Source organism: Electrona antarctica (genome assembly GCF_951216825.1).
Source record: "Electrona antarctica genome assembly, chromosome: 8".
Classification (NCBI taxonomy): domain Eukaryota; kingdom Metazoa; phylum Chordata; class Actinopteri; order Myctophiformes; family Myctophidae; genus Electrona; species Electrona antarctica.
This window is the reverse complement of record NC_136789.1, coordinates 36794515-36817959: the sequence shown is the minus strand read 5'-3', so window position 1 is coordinate 36817959 and position 23445 is coordinate 36794515. Positions and strand designations below refer to the sequence as shown.

The 23445-nt window shown below is 41.1% G+C and overlaps 2 protein-coding genes across 3 annotated transcripts in view; one reads left to right on the top strand and one right to left on the bottom strand.

Moving 5' to 3' along the window:
- The window catches only part of LOC306928747 (uncharacterized protein), a gene marked incomplete at its 3' end in the record, with an annotated part of 86887 nt that extends 71585 nt beyond the window's left edge, over positions 1 to 15302 (bottom strand). Inside the window, exons 1-2 of the mRNA XM_079509019.1 lie at positions 15136 to 15302; positions 8346 to 8579 (exon numbers count right to left, since the gene is read on the bottom strand). Of these exons, the coding sequence (XP_079365145.1) occupies positions 8346 to 8579; positions 15136 to 15141 (240 nt within the window). The 5' untranslated portion in view covers positions 15142 to 15302. The remainder of the gene's footprint in view (positions 1 to 8345; positions 8580 to 15135) is intronic.
- Positions 15303 to 16922: 1620 nt separating this feature from the next.
- LOC306927611 (uncharacterized protein) lies at positions 16923 to 23445 on the top strand. Of its 2 annotated transcripts, none has more exons than XM_079507412.1 (3): positions 16923 to 17291; positions 18865 to 18985; positions 20999 to 23445. In XM_079507412.1, exons 2-3 carry the CDS (start codon positions 18892 to 18894, stop codon positions 22858 to 22860), a joined length of 1956 nt encoding a protein of 651 aa, XP_079363538.1. In that variant the 5' UTR covers positions 16923 to 17291; positions 18865 to 18891; the 3' UTR covers positions 22861 to 23445. The 2 variants fall into 2 exon arrangements, with proteins under 2 accessions (XP_079363538.1, XP_079363537.1); XM_079507411.1 differs by having other exon boundaries at positions 18860 to 18985; positions 20999 to 23444.

Below are 23445 nucleotides of genomic sequence, written 5' to 3'. Positions count from 1 at the left end.
GTGTTGTATAGAATATAAGGACTATCAGCTCTAATACTATCCATGTGTTGTAGAGAATATAAGGACTATCAGCTCTAATACTATCCATGTGTTGTAGAGAATATAAGGACTATCAGCTCTAATACTATCCATGTGTTGTAGAGAATATAAGGACTATCAGCTCTAATACTATCCATGTGTTGTAGAGAATATAAGGACTATCAGCTCTAATACTATCCATGTGTTGTATAGAATATAAGGACTATCAGCTCTAATACTATCCATGTGTTGTATAGAATATAAGGACTATCAGCTCTAATACTATCCATGTGTTGTAGAGAATATAAGGACTATCAGCTCTAATACTATCCATGTGTTGTAGAGAATATAAGGACTATCAGCTCTAATACTATCCATGTGTTGTAGAGAATATAAGGACTATCAGCTCTAATACTATCCATGTGTTGTAGAGAATATAAGGACTATCAGCTCTAATACTATCCATGTGTTGTATAGAATATAAGGACTATCAGCTCTAATACTATCCATGTGTTGTATAGAATATAAGGACTATCAGCTCTAATACAATCCATGTGTTGTATAGAATATAAGGACTATCTGCTCTAATACTAGCATGTGTTGTATAGAATATAAGGACTATCAGCTCTAATACTATCTATGTGTTGTAGAGAATACAAGGACTATCAGCTCTAATACTATCCATGTGTTGTATAGAATATAAGGACTATCAGCTCTAATACTATCCATGTGTTGTATAGAATATAAGGACTATCAGCTCTAATACTATCCATGTGTTGTATAGAATCTAAGGACTATCAGCTCTAATACTATCCATGTGTTGTAGAGAATATAAGGACTATCAGCTCTAATACTATCCATGTGTTGTAGAGAATATAAGGACTATCAGCTCTAATACTATCCATGTGTTGTATAGAATATAAGGACTATCAGCTCTAATACTATCCATGTGTTGTATAGAATATAAGGACTATCAGCTCTAATACTATCCATGTGTTGTATAGAATATAAGGACTATCAGCTCTAATACTATCCATGTGTTGTAGAGAATATAAGGACTATCAGCTCTAATACTATCCATGTGTTGTAGAGAATATAAGGACTATCAGCTCTAATACTATCCATGTGTTGTAGAGAATATAAGGACTATCAGCTCTAATACTATCCATGTGTTGTAGAGAATATAAGGACTATCAGCTCTAATACTATCCATGTGTTGTATAGAATATAAGGACTATCAGCTCTAATACTATCCATGTGTTGTATAGAATATAAGGACTATCAGCTCTAATACTATCCATGTGTTGTAGAGAATATAAGGACTATCAGCTCTAATACTATCCATGTGTTGTATAGAATATAAGGACTATCAGCTCTAATACTATCCATGTGTTGTATAGAATATAAGGACTATCAGCTCTAATACTATCCATGTGTTGTATAGAATATAAGGACTATCTGCTCTAATACTAGCATGTGTTGTATAGAATACAAGGACTATCAGCTCTAATACTATCCATGTGTTGTAGAGAATACAAGGACTATCAGCTCTAATACTATCCATGTGTTGTATAGAATATAAGGACTATCAGCTCTAATACTATCCATGTGTTGTATAGAATATAAGGACTATCAGCTCTAATACTATCCATGTGTTGTATAGAATATAAGGACTATCAGCTCTAATACTATCCATGTGTTGTAGAGAATATAAGGACTATCAGCTCTAATACTATCCATGTGTTGTAGAGAATATAAGGACTATCAGCTCTAATACTATCCATGTGTTGTAGAGAATATAAGGACTATCAGCTCTAATACTATCCATGTGTTGTAGAGAATATAAGGACTATCAGCTCTAATACTATCCATGTGTTGTATAGCATATAAGGACTATCAGCTCTAATACTAGCATGTGTTGTATAGAATATAAGGACTATCAGCTCTAATACTAGCATGTGTTGTATAGAATATAAAGACTATCAGCTCTAATACTAGCCATGTGTTGTAGAGAATATAAGGACTATCAGCTCTAATACTATCCATGTGTTGTATAGAATATAAGGACTATCAGCTCTAATACTATCCATGTGTTGTACAGAATATAAGGACTATCAGCTCTAATACTATCCATGTGTTGTAGAGAATATAAGGACTATCAGCTCTAATACTATCCATGTGTTGTATAGAATATAAGGACTATCAGCTCTAATACTATCCATGTGTTGTATAGAATATAAGGACTATCTGCTCTAATACTAGCATGTGTTGTATAGAATACAAGGACTATCAGCTCTAATACTATCCATGTGTTGTAGAGAATACAAGGACTATCAGCTCTAATACTATCCATGTGTTGTATAGAATATAAGGACTATCAGCTCTAATACTATCCATGTGTTGTATAGAATATAAGGACTATCAGCTCTAATACTATCCATGTGTTGTATAGAATATAAGGACTATCAGCTCTAATACTATCCATGTGTTGTAGAGAATATAAGGACTATCAGCTCTAATACTATCCATGTGTTGTAGAGAATATAAGGACTATCAGCTCTAATACTATCCATGTGTTGTAGAGAATATAAGGACTATCAGCTCTAATACTATCCATGTGTTGTAGAGAATATAAGGACTATCAGCTCTAATACTATCCATGTGTTGTATAGCATATAAGGACTATCAGCTCTAATACTAGCATGTGTTGTATAGAATATAAGGACTATCAGCTCTAATACTAGCATGTGTTGTATAGAATATAAGGACTATCAGCTCTAATACTAGCCATGTGTTGTAGAGAATATAAGGACTATCAGCTCTAATACTATCCATGTGTTGTATAGAATATAAGGACTATCAGCTCTAATACTATCCATGTGTTGTACAGAATATAAGGACTATCAGCTCTAATACTATCCATGTGTTGTATAGAATATAAGGACTATCAGCTCTAATACTAGCATGTGTTGTATAGAATATAAGGACTATCAGCTCTAATACTAGCATATGTTGTATAGAATATAAGGACTATCAGCTCTAATACTAGCATGTGTTGTATGGAGAATATAAGGAATATCAGCTCTAATACTATCCATGTGTTGTATAGAATATAAGGACTATCAGCTCTAATACTAGCATGTGTTGTATAGAATATAAGGACTATCAGCTCTAATACTAGCCATGTGTTGTAGAGAATATAAGGACTATCAGCTCTAATACTATCCATGTGTTGTATAGAATATAAGGACTATCAGCTCTAATACTAGCATGTGTTGTATAGAATATAAGGACTATCAGCTCTAATACTAGCATGTGTTGTAGAGAATATAAGGAATATCAGCTCTAATACTATCCATGTGTTGTACAGAATATAAGGACTATCAGCTCTAATACTAGCATGTGTTGTAGAGAATATAAGGACTATCAGCTCTAATACTATCCATGTGTTGTATAGAATATAAGGACTATCAGCTCTAATACTATCCATGTGTTTTATAGAATATAAGGACTATCAGCTCTAATACTAGCCATGTGTTGTATAGAATATAAGGACTATCAGCTCTAATACTATCCATGTGTTGTATAGAATATAAGGACTATCAGCTCTAATACTATCCATGTGTTGTAGAGAATATAAGGACTATCAGCTCTAATACTATCCATGTGTTGTAGAGAATATAAGAACTATCAGCTCTAATACTATCCATGTGTTGTAGAGAATATAAGGACTATCAGCTCTAATACTATCCATGTGTTGTAGAGAATATAAGGACTATCAGCTCTAATACTATCCATGTGTTGTATAGAATATAAGGACTATCAGCTCTAATACTATCCATGTGTTGTATAGAATATAAGGACTATCAGCTCTAATACTATCCATGTGTTGTATAGAATATAAGGACTATCAGCTCTAATACTATCCATGTGTTGTATAGAATATAAGGACTATCAGCTCTAATACTATCCATGTGTTGTATAGAATATAAGGACTATCAGCTCTAATACTATCCATGTGTTGTATAGAATATAAGGACTATCAGCTCTAATACTATCCATGTGTTGTAGAGAATATAAGGACTATCAGCTCTAATACTATCCATGTGTTGTAGAGAATATAAGGACTATCAGCTCTAATACTATCCATGTGTTGTAGAGAATATAAGGACTATCAGCTCTAATACTATCCATGTGTTGTAGAGAATATAAGGACTATCAGCTCTAATACTATCCATGTGTTGTATAGAATATAAGGACTATCAGCTCTAATACTATCCATGTGTTGTATAGAATATAAGGACTATCTGCTCTAATACTAGCATGTGTTGTATAGAATATAAGGACTATCAGCTCTAATACTATCTATGTGTTGTAGAGAATACAAGGACTATCAGCTCTAATACTATCCATGTGTTGTATAGAATATAAGGACTATCAGCTCTAATACTATCCATGTGTTGTATAGAATATAAGGACTATCAGCTCTAATACTATCCATGTGTTGTAGAGAATATAAGGACTATCAGCTCTAATACTATCCATGTGTTGTAGAGAATATAAGGACTATCAGCTCTAATACTATCCATGTGTTGTAGAGAATATAAGGACTATCAGCTCTAATACTATCCATGTGTTGTAGAGAATATAAGGACTATCAGCTCTAATACTATCCATGTGTTGTATAGAATATAAGGACTATCAGCTCTAATACTATCCATGTGTTGTATAGAATATAAGGACTATCAGCTCTAATACTATCCATGTGTTGTATAGAATATAAGGACTATCTGCTCTAATACTAGCATGTGTTGTATAGAATATAAGGACTATCAGCTCTAATACTATCTATGTGTTGTAGAGAATACAAGGACTATCAGCTCTAATACTATCCATGTGTTGTATAGAATATAAGGACTATCAGCTCTAATACTATCCATGTGTTGTATAGAATATAAGGACTATCAGCTCTAATACTATCCATGTGTTGTATAGAATCTAAGGACTATCAGCTCTAATACTATCCATGTGTTGTAGAGAATATAAGGACTATCAGCTCTAATACTATCCATGTGTTGTAGAGAATATAAGGACTATCAGCTCTAATACTATCCATGTGTTGTATAGAATATAAGGACTATCAGCTCTAATACTATCCATGTGTTGTATAGAATATAAGGACTATCAGCTCTAATACTATCCATGTGTTGTATAGAATATAAGGACTATCAGCTCTAATACTATCCATGTGTTGTAGAGAATATAAGGACTATCAGCTCTAATACTATCCATGTGTTGTAGAGAATATAAGGACTATCAGCTCTAATACTATCCATGTGTTGTAGAGAATATAAGGACTATCAGCTCTAATACTATCCATGTGTTGTAGAGAATATAAGGACTATCAGCTCTAATACTATCCATGTGTTGTATAGAATATAAGGACTATCAGCTCTAATACTATCCATGTGTTGTATAGAATATAAGGACTATCAGCTCTAATACTATCCATGTGTTGTAGAGAATATAAGGACTATCAGCTCTAATACTATCCATGTGTTGTAGAGAATATAAGGACTATCAGCTCTAATACTATCCATGTGTTGTAGAGAATATAAGGACTATCAGCTCTAATACTATCCATGTGTTGTAGAGAATATAAGGACTATCAGCTCTAATACTATCCATGTGTTGTATAGAATATAAGGACTATCAGCTCTAATACTATCCATGTGTTGTATAGAATATAAGGACTATCAGCTCTAATACAATCCATGTGTTGTATAGAATATAAGGACTATCTGCTCTAATACTAGCATGTGTTGTATAGAATATAAGGACTATCAGCTCTAATACTATCTATGTGTTGTAGAGAATACAAGGACTATCAGCTCTAATACTATCCATGTGTTGTATAGAATATAAGGACTATCAGCTCTAATACTATCCATGTGTTGTATAGAATATAAGGACTATCAGCTCTAATACTATCCATGTGTTGTATAGAATCTAAGGACTATCAGCTCTAATACTATCCATGTGTTGTAGAGAATATAAGGACTATCAGCTCTAATACTATCCATGTGTTGTAGAGAATATAAGGACTATCAGCTCTAATACTATCCATGTGTTGTATAGAATATAAGGACTATCAGCTCTAATACTATCCATGTGTTGTATAGAATATAAGGACTATCAGCTCTAATACTATCCATGTGTTGTATAGAATATAAGGACTATCAGCTCTAATACTATCCATGTGTTGTAGAGAATATAAGGACTATCAGCTCTAATACTATCCATGTGTTGTAGAGAATATAAGGACTATCAGCTCTAATACTATCCATGTGTTGTAGAGAATATAAGGACTATCAGCTCTAATACTATCCATGTGTTGTAGAGAATATAAGGACTATCAGCTCTAATACTATCCATGTGTTGTATAGAATATAAGGACTATCAGCTCTAATACTATCCATGTGTTGTATAGAATATAAGGACTATCAGCTCTAATACTATCCATGTGTTGTAGAGAATATAAGGACTATCAGCTCTAATACTATCCATGTGTTGTATAGAATATAAGGACTATCAGCTCTAATACTATCCATGTGTTGTATAGAATATAAGGACTATCAGCTCTAATACTATCCATGTGTTGTAGAGAATATAAGGACTATCAGCTCTAATACTATCCATGTGTTGTATAGAATATAAGGACTATCAGCTCTAATACTATCCATGTGTTGTATAGAATATAAGGACTATCAGCTCTAATACTAGCATGTGTTGTATATGACAACACAGAGCTTAGTGAAAGGGTTTTATTCCTGTACAAATACAAAAATAATGAAAATAAACTAATCAAATAAACAAAGCAAGCAGTTGATACTACTAATAGGACTGTATGTGTTGTTTGGGGATACAGTTGATACTACTAATAGGACTGTATGTGTTGTTTGGGGATACAGTTGATACTACTAATAGGACTGTATGTGTTGTTTGGGTATTTGATACAGTTGATACTACTAATAGGACTGTATGTGTTGTTTGGGGATACAGTTGATACTACTAATAGGACTGTATGTGTTGTTTGGGGATACAGTTGATACTACTAATAGGACTGTATGTGTTGTTTGGGGATACAGTTGATACTACTAATAGGACTGTATGTGTTGTTTGGGGATACAGTTGATACTACTAATAGGACTGTATGTGTTGTTTGGGGATACAGTTGATACTACTAATAGGACTGTCTATGTATTGTTTGGGGATACAGTTGATACTACTAATAGGACTGTATGTGTTGTTTGGGGATACAGTTGATACTACTAATAGGACTGTCTATGTGTTGTTTGGGGATACAGTTGATACTACTAATAGGACTGTCTATGTGTTGTTTGGGGATACAGTTGATACTACTAATAGGACTGTATGTGTTGTTTGGGGATACAGTTGATACTACTAATAGGACTGTATGTGTTGTTTGGGGATACAGTTGATACTACTAATAGGACTGTCTATGTGTTGTTTGGGGATACAGTTGATACTACTAATAGGACTGTATGTGTTGTTTGGGGATACAGTTGATACTACTAATAGGACTGTCTATGTGTTGTTTGGGGATACAGTTGATACTACTAATAGGACTGTATGTGTTGTTTGGGGATACAGTTGATACTACTAATAGGACTGTATGTGTTGTTTGGGGATACAGTTGATACTACTAATAGGACTGTCTATGTGTTGTTTGGGGATACAGTTGATACTACTAATAGGACTGTATGTGTTGTTTGGGGATACAGTTGATACTACTAATAGGACTGTCTATGTGTTGTTTGGGGATACAGTTGATACTACTAATAGGACTGTCTATGTGTTGTTTGGGGATACAGTTGATACTACTAATAGGACTGTATGTGTTGTTTGGGGATACAGTTGATACTACTAATAGGACTGTCTATGTGTTGTTTGGGGATACAGTTGATACTACTAATAGGACTGTCTATGTGTTGTTTGGGGATACAGTTGATACTACTAATAGGACTGTATGTGTTGTTTGGGGATACAGTTGATACTACTAATAGGACTGTATGTGTTGTTTGGGGATACAGTTGATACTACTAATAGGACTGTATGTGTTGTTTGGGGATACAGTTGATACTACTAATAGGACTGTCTATGTGTTGTTTGGGGATACAGTTGATACTACTAATAGGACTGTCTATGTGTTGTTTGGGGATAGGTCCATGTGTAAAAAAGTGTACCCCTGAAGAGAATGTGTACCCTGGTATGAAATGCTCTATGTAACTGGGGATAAAACTTACACCTGTGTGAAGTGAGCGGTTGAACTGTAGTGTGTGGGGGTTCCCGGGGGCAACATCCAGACCCCCAGGAACGCGCCCAGGGGGCCGGCCAGGTTCCGGCGGGCTTTCCCGCGTCCGAAACGGTCGAGAAATGACAGAGTTACCGTGTGGGGGTCCCCGGGGGATCTCCGGAACATCCAGACCCCCAGGAACACGGCCAGGTGGCCGGCCTGGTTCCGGCGGGTTTTCCCGCGTCTGAAACGGTCGAGAAATGACAGAGTTATTGTGTTGCAGCTTTCCGTGCTCATCCGTGCTATAGGACGCGTAGACATACATACATCAGCCGTTTCGACCGAAAATCAACCGATAATTCCCAGTAGGTTACTTATTACGCCGATCTTATCTAGCCGATCGGCTCGTCTGGAGCCTACTGGCTGCGATTGGCGTTGATGACACGTTAACCGATCTTATCGGTCTATTCAGGTCTACTGGACATGCTGGGAGCCTACTGAAAATGACAAGCCTCCTCATACCCTCCCCTAAACTTAACCGCAAGCATATCGCAGCGCGGTCCTAATATTAACGCATGTTCGCCAACCTTAATCCTGTCGTTTTCTTTTTTTTATCAGTCGGCAGAGCATGCCCATACTCGTCGAAAACAATCGTACCGTCTTGTCTATTGATAACAGTCGAATCGGGTGCATACATAGGGACACAGGGGTCCCCCGGAACATCATGATATCATGTTTATGTAACATGTTTATTTTTATATAATCTATAGGCCTATAATCAATTTGTTTTTATGTAGATAGATAGATAGATAGATAGATAGATAATTTATTTGTATGTTGCTCATAGATGGATGGACAGACAGACAAGACTATCCGTTTTTATCCTGCTGTTCCATCATGTGACATTCAGTGCAGGGCAGGCTTGTCGATGGTGAATTAGTATTGTAACATTCTCCTTGGCTTTGACTGCTTCAGTTCAGACAGAACATGGACATATGCAGCTACAGTAGACTACCGACTTCAGACTTACTAAGCTATATGGTCTGCTACGCAGAACATGGTGGTGGTGGTGGGAGGAGGTGTGGGGGAGACAGATCTTTTTTTCGTTGCTCATTATGCAGGTCAAACAATGGATGGACCACTGACTGACTGATATGTAGCCTATATGTATCCAGCCAGGTCGGTCATTCGTATTATCATTCACGCTGCGCACACGCGTTTGTTTAAGCGGTCGAGGTGCTAAGCCAGGGTTGTTTTTGATAGATGTCAAGCCGTCCACTCCATGTCCGTGCGTGTGTGCACTGTTAAACCCGCGTTTGGTTAGAAGTTATATCAAGTTACGTTTGAACATTCCAAACTTGAGCACCGCATTGAGCCTCGACACATTGTTAGCTTGTAGATCGGCTCTTTTTATCGAACGACACCGCCGTACTACAGAACATAAAGTATATGTATGCGACTATAGAATGTGCACTTGTTGTATCAGTGCCTTGTCTTTATCACGATTGTACGGGCAAATTCTGTAGTCGCACCGGTGCTACAAAGTGAATGGTACAACTCACACGGTGCTATTTTTAGTAGAAAATGCGAGTACATAGTCGCACTGTGGAGCCCCTGGTCACTGTGGAGCCCCTGGTCACTGTGGAGCCCTGGTCACCACTACGTGTTGTTTTTCGATGTGTTCTGCGGTGACTGACTGTGGTGGTGGAGTGTTCGGCACAGTCAGTTAGCATTCAGAAGGGTACCAGGTCGACTCGCCCCTTTTCCAACTCGCCCTCGCGAAAAGTGAAGACGGCTCGCCACAGAATTTCGAAAAGTGAAGACGGCTCGCCACAGAATTTCAAAAAGTGATGACGGCTCGCCCCGAGCCGTGGAGAGCCCGCCCCCATAGTGTGGACAGCTCGCCCCACAGCGTGGATATCTCGCCCCAACGCATGGATATCTCGCCCCGTGTTTATTTCATGTTTATTTTACCTTATTTCTCATATTAGAACATTGTTTGTCAAAGGAGAACATTTAGAACCAGTTTGTTGTTGGTCAAATGAAAATTATGCATGGATAATGAATGGCTTACTCCCCTCCATTGTTCTGGAAATTGAAAATTATGCATGGATAATGAATGGCTTACGGCCCTCCATTGTTCTGGAAATTCCATTCCAAGTACAGTACTTGAAATTCTAAGGTGTTCCATTCCTCCATTACTGAAATGAGTTGTTGTTGTACTACCATTATGTTAAACTTGGGCCACAGCCATTGAGTTGCGTTAAAGTTAAAGATTTAGCCGGGGACCTGGAGCCTGTGAAATCTTTCACAGACTTACAGTGCCACCAACAGGTGGATTTTTGAAAATGACTCAAATCATGAAGGCAGCGTGCAATTTACGTGGAATCTTTCACAGACTTTTTGTTCAACTATTTTTTAAAGTGGCATCTGTATATATTATTTCTCTCAAATAAATGGTTACATTCCTACAGTTGATCTGTTGTTGTTGTTCTTGTTGTAGTAACGACCCAGCACACTCAAACAAAAGAGTCTCACTATAACTAGACACATACCACCCCCCCCCCCCTCTCTCTCTCTGTTTGAAATGACAGGAAAAATCTCAAAGTACATATACAAATATAGTACAGGTAAAAATCTCTCTCTCTCTCTCTGTTTAAAAGTAGGCTACTATTGTGAATCAGTGGACCATGACAGCTTAAACACAACTCTTCTTTACTTAAGGCAAAGCAACATCATCACACATCATGTTGTATGTCAAGACTGAAGTAGTCGATCCCAGATAATCCCCCCAATCATCACAAACAACACAGGAATATGCAAGAGCGCAGCACAATCAAACAGCTGCCAGTGAGACATAACAGCTACATGTAAAAATCTCTCTCTCTCTTTGTTGGGGCGACTTCTCCGGACTTTTGGGGCGAATTCTCCGGACTTTTGGGGGTGAATTCTCCGCGCGTTGGGGCGACCGCTCTTCCCGTTGAGGCGACCGATCTGCGCCGCTTTGGGCGAGTTGGAAAAGGGGCGAGCCGTCTCGTATTCGCCAGAAGGGGGTGGGGGCAGTGTGCTCTGTTGTGGATACGGGCTGCAAAGTGAGTAAGTCTCTCTCTCTCTCTCTAACCCTAGACACACCCCATCATAATGATAAGCATTCCAACGTGTATGTAATGTTCAGAAAACATGAAATAGAAACCAAGTTCGCATTTGTAGCTCATCTTGTTCAAATGTTTTTGGTGGCGGCCAGATTGGATTTGGCCGCTATGGCAAACCCGAAGGTTGCCGGCTCGGGCACCCTAGCTAAATCATTAGAGCATGCCCTGGGCTACATCTGGGCCAAATGTGGTGCTTCTAAGACTGATTACCGCAAAAATATGCCTAAGGTCTCGGACTATCATCTGAAATAGTGTCTTTATATGATTATAGGCATTAAAGGTAATTATGCCGATTACGAAAATTGCTCAACATATGCAAGTTAGCATCCGGCAGTTTCTACATGCTGGGGACCCATACTCAACATTTATAACATCAGTTTCTACATGCTGGGGACCCATACTCAACATTTATAACATCAGTTTCTACATGCTGGGGACCCATACTCAACATTTATAACATCAGTTTCTACATGCTGGGGACCCATACTAAACATTTCTAACATAAAACGTTGGTGTACTCAACATGTCCGGGTTCACAATGGGGCTCTATGGGCTGGAAAGTAGACTAATAGCACCGGAGAAAGAAAAAAGTGTGTCCAGGGCAAACTTATTTTTGACGCAAGGACGCCTAAACCTGTAGGCTACCAACAGCAACAAGGCACTGCTTACAGCGAAGGGCCAGCAATCACACCAGCCCCGCTCTGCCGCTCACCACCACCCGCGCTGGGGGAGAACCAGAGGTCCGTCCCTGTTGCTGCTTTTGCATCCGTTGGACTGTCGGTCTCTACAGAGACAATCAGGATTATATCAGCTATCGAGGAGTTACCAACACACAGCTAACAAAATTCATAGCTTCTCAAATCAATGGGAAACTAGAAAAAGTGCCCCTCGGGGCACAGGTCTCCACCAGGCCAGGTCAAGTTGTGGCCTCCTGGTGGCGCTATAATAGGCCAATGTGAACAGGGTGCAATTTGTTCTTACACCATTAATGGCAATTGGATGATTTGAGGTATTTTGTTCCAAAAATGTGTTTTGCAAAAATCCACCTGTTGAATACAATAACAATCATGTTACATTATAACAGGCCAATGTGAAAAAGGTGGGATATATTCCTCAGCCTAGTAGGAAAGTCTGTGAAAGATTTCACGTAAATTGCACGCTGCATTCATGATTTGAGGTGTTTTGTTTCAAAGGGGCCAATCCTGCAAACTTTGAAAGCCTATGTTAGCCAATTAGGATGGAATATGAAATATCGGACAGATCCATCTTGTTCTGGAAAGTTTTGGGCAGAGGTTCATCGTTGGCATCCAGGGAGTGTGTGCAAAATTTGGCATCGATCGGGTTAATGGTGCTGGAGATTAGCTGTACACAGACGGACGGACACACGGACGGAGTGCAAAACACACTCTCTCCCCATGCCTTCGGCCTGGTGGAGATGATTACGCGCATAACAGCAGCAGCTGGTATCTTGGCTTCAATATAGCAAAAAAAACGAGACTCTGTTTTGACACTGCCATTTGAAATAGGCAGACAGATTATGACGCTATTATATTATATGACGCTTTTTTTCTCTCATGTAGGCTCCATTATATCTGACAGTATGTTACCAGTACGTTACCAGTCGACTAAAGAGCCATGGCCCAATAGGCAAGTAGTAACGCAGCACCGTAGAGAACACAGTCGTCCCCCACACCTGGAGGCTCCACGCGCGCCAGCCAGACTCCGCTGACTGGGGGGACCTCCACCCCAGGGAGACTGACGGAGCTGTCGACTACCTAGGTTAGGGTCTGTGCCGCCCGGGAACATACTTGTAGACTGTAGAGGTTACCCAACGATACACACCGCTGCCACCAATGTAGCCTCGGCCGGGAGGCGAACCCGGGTTCCCCCATTCCACAGGCACAGTACGTTACCGGTCGACTAAAGAGCCATGGCCCGACAGGCAAGTAGTAACCCAGCACCGTATATCCTACAGTTGTGGCTCAAGAAAGTACAAAATAAAAGTGTCTGTATTGTCATGGTTAATCATTTACCAATCATCTAACTATTAAGCTCATTATAATATAATAATAATACATAAATATACACTGTAGGCCTATTTCGGTAACTGGGGGGAGGGGGGGGGGGGGGGGTTCTGGCGCCTGCCTGGAACTCCCCCAAGCATCACTGGGGTCCACAACGGAATGGACTCCACTTTGAGAAGCACTACATAGTATTACATGAACGGAATGGACTCCACTTTGAGAAAGACTACATAGTATTACATGAACGGAATGGACTCCACTTTGAGAAGCACTACATAGTATTACATGAATGGACTCCACTTTGAGAAGCACTAAATAGTATTACATTAATGGACTCCACTTTGAGAAGCACTACATAGTATTACATTACATTACATTACATTTCTACATTCCTTTCCCTACTAGTATACAAATACAGCTGACAATCACAGAATACGTATACAGATTTAAATTATCGTTCCACCCATTTATTGCTGAATGAACAGCTTGAATTAGCAACTTTGCAAGCTGGCGAAGGACATTAATAACAAGAAAAAGTGCCCTTCTGGGCACAGGTCTCCTCCAGGAGGATAGGAGTGTGTGTGTGATGTTTGGCAAAATGTTTAGGAGCAATATAAACATGTGTGTGTGTGTGTGTGTGTGTGTTTGTGTGTGACGCGGCTTGGCCTGTTGTAGCGCCACCATCAGGCTGATTTGAAAACTGTCAAGTGGCATTTCTTCCAAAGCCTAGTGGGAATATGCATGCACAGTTGAGTAGTTGTGGCGATTTGTACAAAACGGGTACAAAGCGGGCTACTCCTAAAAAGTTTAGAAGCCAATCGTAGTCAATGAGGGTGGATTATGATAAATCAAACAAACCCGTCTAGATCACATGACTATGAAGAGCATGTGTACCGATTTGCGTGACATTTGGATAAAATCTGAAGGAGTAATATTAGAAAATGTGTTTTACATATGTCGGCCTCCTGGTGGCGCTATAAAGAGCAGATGTGAAAAATTCCAGGCAAAGGTTTTTCCTTGGCCTCTAGGGAGTTAGCATACAAAGTTATCCACAGATCCGTGCAGTTAGAGGTAAAAACACTTTTCGGCCAGTTATAGCGCCACCATGAGGCTGAGTTGAAAATGTTCATTTGGCATTTCTTCCTCGGCCTAGTGGGAATGTGCGTGCACAATTTCACGGAAATCACACAATGTGTTCATGATTTGCAGCATTTTGTTTGAAACTGAGCACTCCTGCGAACTTTGGAAGCCAATCTTAGCCAATCAGGATGGAGTCTGAGAAATCTGAAAGATCCGTTTCGTTGAATGGCTCTAGAAAAACTGTGTACCAATGTGTGTGATGTTTGGACAAAATCTGTAGGTGTACTGTCCAAAAACTTGTTTTGCACAAAGCGGCCTCCTGGTGGCGCTATAACAGGCCGTTCTGAAATTTTTGGGGCAGAGGTTCATCGTTCGTATCCAGGGAGTGTGAGTGCATAATTTGGCATCGACCGGGGTAACGGTGCCGGAGATTAGCTGTCCACAGACGGAAGGACGGATGGACACACACGGACGGACGGAGTGCAAAACATACTCTCTCCCCATGCCTTCGGCCTGGTGGAGACAATAAGGATAGGAATGTTACCGTCATGGTAGCTGGAGTTGGTCTTGTTGTCTTCCGTGATACAGTGTCTGGATCTGTTGTACATCCTGTGCTTCTTTCAGCAAACTGTTAATAAAGTATTCCACCGCCAGCAGCAACGCCAAGTAGCCTACCGCAACACCAAAGCACCTTTTCTACTCTTTCTACCATAGTTCCTATTTAATTCACCAAGCAGCAGCAGACGGAAAAAAGACTACACGCAGAGAAACGTGGGTCTGTTGTTTGTTTCCTCATTGCTCTCTAGCATCCCGCTCACACCCCGCAAGGCATTGTGGGAAATGGAGGCATCTAGGGCAAGACATTGAGCCGCCTTGTTTGTTGTCCACCAATGCCCCAAAATAAGCAGATCTACAAGACCGACGTGCGTTCCGACAGCGACGTGCTGTGGGCTTGAAGGTCTGCGGCGTCGTACGGTGAAGTACGAGCCCAGCCCACAAGCGTAAACTGGACCAATCGCGGGAAAGACCCGCCCACCCCAGAGGCGTTGATTCGTCCAAAGTAGTGTAAAAAACAAAAACAAAACAGGTCTTTGAATGACGTACATGCATTATGGAAATTGGCCGGATACACTAGGCGTGCTTGGTTCCCAAAGTGGGGTCCGGGGACCCCCCGTGGTCCTTGAGGGAGTTCCAGGGGTCCTTGAGGGAGTTCCAGGGGGTCCCCAGCTAAATGATAGTTTGGAACCAAATGGACCCTTATGGGTCTGTAACTCTGAGAGTGTACAAATGGTACAAATGGGCCATAAATCCGTAGACTAATGCATGTCAAACTGGGGGTCCTTGAAATTAAACGGGTTGAGAATCACTGCTAGAGCCGTAAAAATCTTCTCTTATGGGGGTCCCTGGCATATCTTTACTAATGGGGGTCCGCGGGCTAATTAGTGTCAATTTGGGGGTCCTTGACATGAAAACGTTTGGGAACCACTGAGCTAGGCGTGCTCTGGAGTGGAGACCGCCTGAGGTCCCCAACCCCTGGTACCACTGGTGGTACTGGAGCTCCCTCTGGTGGAACACAGAGGAGTCGCCCAACCCCTGGTACCACTGGTGGTACTTGAGCTCCCTCTGGTGGAACACAGAGGGAGGTCCCCAACCCCTGGTACCACTGGTGGTACTGGAGCTCCCTCTGGTGGAACACAGAGGAGTCCCAACCCCTGGTACCACTGGTGGTACTTGAGCTCCCTCTGGTGGAACACAGAGGAGTCGCCCAAAAGGAGAAGAAAAAAAAAGACACAAGTGGAATTCATATTATAACAATGTTTCAAAAATATTCAAAAAATATTCAGATCCGACGCGTTGTGTGGTCCTGGTAGATCTGCTATTTGCTTCTTTTGGGCTTGTGTTTTTCCCTAGACATGATTGCTGGTTTTCTCGCAAACCTGGCAATAACATCGATGATTGAATGATTGATTGATTGATTGATTTATTTATTAACATATTGGAGAATTACAGTACATTTCAAGCACAACTCAATACAAAACTGTTAACTGTGGACGACACCATAAAGCATTACACTTGTTTGCAATAGGGCCCACGCCCACCATGTTCAATTCATCATTCATCATGAGAGCCAAACCAGAGTGTAGAGTAGCAGAGTGGCGACACGCTTTGATCTCGCCGCAAAGCGGGCATTGCTCCTCCTATGGCTGGAACTATCCTTAGGGAACTATCCCATTGAGATAGAATGAGCACTTCCGCATTCCATTGTTACAGTGGGAGTCAACGCTATAGTGTCGCCACTCTCTTACTTTATTACTCTGAGCCGAACAGCAGCAGCAGCTCTGGAGCTGAACGTGACGCAGGGAAAGTTAGTTTATACAGTAAACAGTGTTTTACACTATAGAGTACATTATTAACAACCCTCTGTGTAACCTTGTTGTTGTTACACTGATATAGTTTTCGTGTTACAGACAGTCTGTGGACAGTCTGGGAAAACTGGAGGTATTTCCACACGGGAGTTCAAAGACCGTTTGTTTTCGTGGCTAACGCTAAGCTAGCTTTAAGTGCAATCTAGAGTCCGTCCATTTCAGACGAAACAAACAGACGTTTTCTAGTGGAAGCTTAATAACGTTAATAACGTTAACTCTGCTGCTAAACCTGCACCTTTCAACTGACGGAGGGACGTCCCAACTAAAGCCTGAGGTACCTCTCTTTGTTTTGACTCACCCAGAGGAGTGGAGTGACCGTTGGGAGGTTTTGGGTCACAACGTAGAACCGTTTTTTGGAACCTCAATATCTAGCTGCGAGATTTAGCTCACCTCGGAGCTAAAGCGTAGATATTGAGGTTCCAGACGGAGTTAGAACCGAACCAGCTAGGGTGTGTGTGTGTGTGTGTGTGTGTGTGCGTGCGTGCGTGTTTATACAATAAGCATATTGTCTAATTTGTCTAAAAACTGCGTGTTTACCTGAGGAAAATGAAATCGTTTCTAAATCATAATAAACCTAATAACTGAGTGTCTACATAATTAGATACATTTAAGAGAGAACAACAACATAGTTACTTTACACAGGTTTGCATGCTCGATTTTTTGGGAAATAATTATAATGTATTTTGTGTTGATATTTTACATGATTACTCATTAATTGGAAACATAATGCATTGAAATATAAACAAATATACTGTAACTGTACAGTGTACACTATTTCCTTGCTTGCTTCATTGTTTGATCGTATTTAGACCCCTATGTATCGTAGACCCCTATGTATTCATTGTTTGATCGTAGACCCCTATGTATTTATGATCTATGATCGTAGACCCTATGATCGTAGACCCTATGATCGTAGACCCCTATGTATTCATTGTTTGATCGTAGACCCCTATGTATTCATTGTTTGATCGTAGACCCCTATGTATTGTTTGATCGTAGACCCCTATGTATTTTAATGTCAGATGATTAAACAAAGTGGTCATACATACATTATGGTAATTTCTTGTGGTGCACACCACACCACCGTGATACATGTTGGACAGTATTTCTGGTTGTTCCACAATCCACATTGCTTATACCTTTCTTGACCAATGGCTCTCTTTCCATCATCTTGGCTAATGATCTGAACTAAACTTCTCTCAATCTAACTGAGATTGTGTTTTGGATTTTAGAGCGAGGATCACTCATCCGTACTTGTGAAGAACATAAGTGTAGCTTGGGGATGCAACTTGCAATCTTAAATTAAGTAATAATTCTGCCCTAAAATATCAATCTCGTTATCTTTTCACTGCTGGTTCATGTGTTAGAGCAGTGGTTTTCAACCCTTTTCATATCAAGGCCCATTATTTATTCTGCATTTGAGCCACGGAACCACCATTTGATGACATTTAGCCTCAATATTTTGTTATTGTTGGATGCGATGTTGTCCACAATTCAATGCTGTATTGATGTTGGTACCATTAGGAGAGATCTAATTGTGTCGACTTCTTGTAAATTAAGTAATGCAGGTGTTTAACAATAATGTAACTCTTGAGAGTGTAAAATGAAATTAATTTTACACTCTCGGGTTAAACATCTATAAGGGTCCATTTGGTTACCAACTCTCCCTCATTTAGCTGCATGGGGACCACCTGCAACCCCCTCAAGGACCACTGGTGGTCCCCGGACCACTGGTTGAAATCCAGTGTGTTAGAGAGTTGGTCTTAGGTACCTTCAGCAAATATTGTTATTCCTCACTAGGTCTCCAGTAAATAAAGTCATTATTCACTTCCTTCATTTCAGAGCAGTGTGTGGAGTCCAGACTGCAGGTGAAGATGAACTCTCCAGACTCAGCCTGGGAGGTTTCTATTAAACAGGAGGAACCTGAAGACCTTTCTATTAAACAGGAACCTGAAGACCCACAACTCAGTACGTATTGTCACTATGGGATAATGTTGGCATTGACAATGCCAATATCTGGATATGTGACTCGTTTTGATACAGAGACGGTCACTGGGGCAAGACTAACTGTTCAGGAGAGGAGAAAAACAGATGTTTTATCATACTAGAGCAGGGGTGCCCAGACTTTTTGTACTCGAGAGCTACTTTCAAAAAGGCCAGCTCAACAAGATCCACTACCCACCAACACAATATGATCTCATTGCTGAAAATAGTTAAACATTTTGGGCAGAATGGAGGATTTTGTACACCCTCTCTCGTTGCATCGGGCAGAATGGAGGATTTTGTACACCCTCTCTCGTTGCATCGGGCAGAATGGGGAAGTAGGCGACCATCTGCTTCTTCTTGTTGACATTGAAGAGCAGACACCTGCTCGCTGTCTTGAGACTGTGATTCACAGTTGCATACAGAATCCTTTTCCTGTAGCTTTGCTCTATATTCTGCCTTCCTCCATTCATGCACAATGAATGAGACTGGTTAGTGGTACCTTGCAACTCGTGGCCAGTCTGTTCACCCCGTTCAGATCTTTCACTATTCTTGATAGAATTATCCTTGTGTGTGTCAAAAACAGCATCTATTCTGCTCCTCTGACTGCCTTCCCCGAGGGCCATACTCAGGGAATTGTTGTGGCGACATCTCCTCATCGACCCTCTGGACTGGCACTGGTGGACGCACTGGCTGCATTGTAGCGGGCCAGTGCTAAGAACCCCCTGAAGAAGCGCTGTTCTAGTGGACAAGGTGCCCAGGCTAGTGCTGTAGTACAGGGGTGTCCAAAGTGCGGCCCGTGGGCCAAACGGGGCCCGGGGACAGGTTTTATACGGCCCTCTGCTTCATATCCGAATTGCATTACCCCAACATTTTTACATTTCAGTTTTAAATGGAACCAAATCGACCCTTATGGGCCCATTTGTACACTCTCAGAGTTACAGACCTGTTATGGTCATTCAGGGCTAGCTCTGTGTTTCCGGTAATATTACTGTCCAGTCATTCTGTATGTCCGTGGCACAAAATGGAAATAAGGCTAAAATGTCCACCACAAGCCAGCATGGTGATGACCTCTGGTTAACACCATGGAGGCCCGGGGCAGAGATCTCCGTCAAGTTCATGGTCAAGTTCCCAAGGCGGAGATTGATAAATAGGACAGAGATTAATGATATCAAAACCGATCGCATCGCTCCACAGCCTAGGAGCGCTTGTTGCCCAATCCTCGATGACGCGCAAGAGTGACACGTCATCGAAAATGTTCCCTGCCTGTTTAGCTGACGAAAACGAAAATCTTAAAACGTTCATAACTCCCGATCTAAATCATCCCGTCTAATTCTGAAAAACGATCCTGTGTTTGACGGCCTTCCGCGGTCCAGTCGCTAGTCACGATAGATGTATTATTACCTCCCGTTGTTGTCGATCGACTCTAGAGTGGTGTGGCTATTGTTAGCTGCTACACAGACATTCACAACAACTTCCGGTGCGCCGGTAAAAGTGGTCCGGGCGCTATAAATGATGGGCACATTTTAGTAATGGATTAAATAGGTCCGGGCAAGCAAGGTGTTAATGGACATAACGTTTTTACGTGTTTAATCCCAAAGGGATTTGTTTAAGGTTTGGACTTTATTCCAATAGGAAAATTCATATTTGTTTGCATATTTGAGACAATGTATTTCTTTTACTTTTTTTGCAAAATCGTGCAGCCCTACACTACATTTTACTTGGGCCTTCAAATACAGTACTTGTCTAACGGACAGTAGGCAAGTTACCTTTTTGCTTTTGGAAAATAATATTGAAGCAATTGTTAAATTGTATGGCTTTAAAAGCGTAATTTATAACTCTTACGTAGAACGGTTTAGGCCAAGAACACTCTTTGATGAATGAGGATAGAATGTTTGGAAATGGACCATTTATTTACAGCGGAAGTTATTCCAATTACCCTTTTAAAAACTAACAACGTGTTGAATTGTCTTTGTATTTATTTTTCTCTCTTTCTAGACATCGTGCACCTCCCTGTGTGCGACGAGGATCCACATATTAAAAAGGAACAGGAGGAGCTACTAGTAACGACAGGAGAGGCTGAAGGGTCAACCTGGACAAGTGAAGATGATGATGAGGACGAACCAGGGCCTCCACAGATTAAAAAGGAACAGGAGGAGCTACTAGTAACGACGGGAGAGGCTGAAGAGTCAGTGTGGACAAGTGAAGATGATGAGGACGATGATGTTATTGATGACGACAAGAGAGACACAGAGCCTCCAGCCAGCACCTCGACTGAAAACATGAAAACACAAGCTTATATAAAGTACTGGGTTGCAATGCAACAATCGACTGGTGAAGAGCAGCTCCTCTCTTCACACCGTTCTGAATCTGCCACTGGGGAGACAAGTGGAGGAGTCCACACTGGAGAGAAACCTTTCCACTGTACGTTTTGTGACAAGAGTTTCAAACATTCTTCAAACCTGAAAACACACCAACGTGTCCACACTGGAGAGAAACCCTTCCACTGTACCTATTGTGACATGAGTTTCAATCAGTCCAGTCCTCTCAAGGCTCACCAGCGTATCCACACGGGAGAAAAACCTTTTAGTTGTAAACACTGTGACAAGAGTTTCACTGGCTTATCTGACCTGAACAGACACCAGCTTGTCCACACTGGAGAGAAACCTTTCCACTGTACACTTTGCGACAAGAGTTTCCGCGGCTCAGATGCGCTCAGGAGACACGACCAGCGTATCCACACTGGAGAGAAAACGTTCCAGTGTAAACTGTGTGACCAGAGTTTCAGTCGGCCAGGCGAGCTGAAGGCTCACTACCAGAGTGTCCACGCTGGAGAGAAGCCATTCCAATGTACACAGTGTGACAAGACTTTCAACCGCTCCAGTCTATTGAGGTCACACCGGTTTGTCCACACCGGAGAGAAACCCTTTCAGTGTACACACTGCGACAAGAGTTTCTCCCAGTCGAAACACCTGAAGACTCACGAGCTCATCCACACTGGAGAGAAACCTTTCCGCTGTACGCAGTGTGACATGAGTTTTAACCGCTCGTCGAATTTGAAGAGACACGAGTTGAGCCATAGTGGAGAAAAACCCTTCAGATGTACACACTGCGACAAGAGTTTCATTAACTCGAGTGGTCTGAAGACACACCAGCTGGTCCACACCGGTGAGAAACCTTTCCGCTGTACGCAGTGTGATAAGAGCTTCGGTTTGGCCGTTCAATTGAAAGCTCACAATCGTGTTCACACTGGAGAGAAACACTTCCAGTGTGAACTCTGTGGCAAGAGTTACAACCAATCAGCCCACCTGAAGACTCACATGCGCGTCCACACTGGAGAGAAACCCTTCCACTGTACGCAGTGTGACACGAGCTTCGACACATCGTCCAAGCTGAAGGCGCACATGACCATCCACAATGGAGTAAAACCTTATAGTTGTAATTACTGTGACAAGAGTTTCAACGGCCTGACGGACCTGAAACGACACCTGTTGACACACACCGGAGAGAAACCTTTCCAGTGTACAGATTGTGAGAAGAGTTTCCGTGAGTCGGGCGCTCTCAAGAGACATCAGCGTATCCACACGGGAGAGAAACCTTTCCACTGTACACATTGTGACAAGAGGTTCCGTGAGTCCTGTCACCTGAAGACACACAAATGTCCTCTATCAATTACCCCACTGGCAGGTCCTCTCTCAATTACCCCACTGGCAGGTCCACTCTCAATTACCCCACTGGCAGGTCCACTCTCAATTACCCCACTGGCAGGTCCACTCTCAATTACCCCACTGGCAGGTCCACTCTCAATTACCCCACTGGCAGGTCCACTCTCAATTACCCCACTGGCAGGGTCAAGTTAAACAGCTGTATGTTGTCTGGGAGTTGGATAGACAAGCAAAAAATATAATGGATATTTACACTGCTCTGTCAACAGAAGTTTTCATTAGGACTCGTCTTTTATAGTCTTTCCCAGCTCCTTTGGCCCCTTTTGCACTGGTTGGGAACCGGTTCAGTTCAGAACCAGTTCTTAGTCCATGAGCCACAGCTCCAAAATTGGAACGTTAATTATGCATTGAGTGGGCAAAACCATACCTATATGACATTGTTTACAGGGTCAATATAAGTAAATTAATACATGATAACCCTTCCACAGTAGTAGCTTTTTCATATTTATCACACATTTTGTTATTTTCACCGTGAAATATAATTAATCTTTACTATATATGACCACCATGTACACCATATACGTAACATTGTAGAAGATAGAAACTGTCTCACTAGAAGTCTATAGTTTTTATGTTATGATTTAATGCCATTTCTCTGTGTTCTATTGCATGCCCAATGAATGGGCCACTATTTCATTACTTATTAAATAAGGGTTAATTGAGGAAAAATACTTTGCATGTATTTTCTTTTTTGAAGGGTGGTAGCCCCTCCTATGTCCA

Bases quoted from the DNA above. Each gene is read 5' to 3' on its own strand.
- LOC306927611 (XM_079507412.1), top strand. From the start codon at position 18,892: ATGAACTCTCCAGACTCAGCCTGGGAGGTTTCTATTAAACAGGAGGAA. The intron at 18,986-20,998 runs GTACGTATTGTC...CTCTCTTTCTAG, and splicing joins ACCTGAAGACCCACAACTCA to ACATCGTGCACCTCCCTGTG.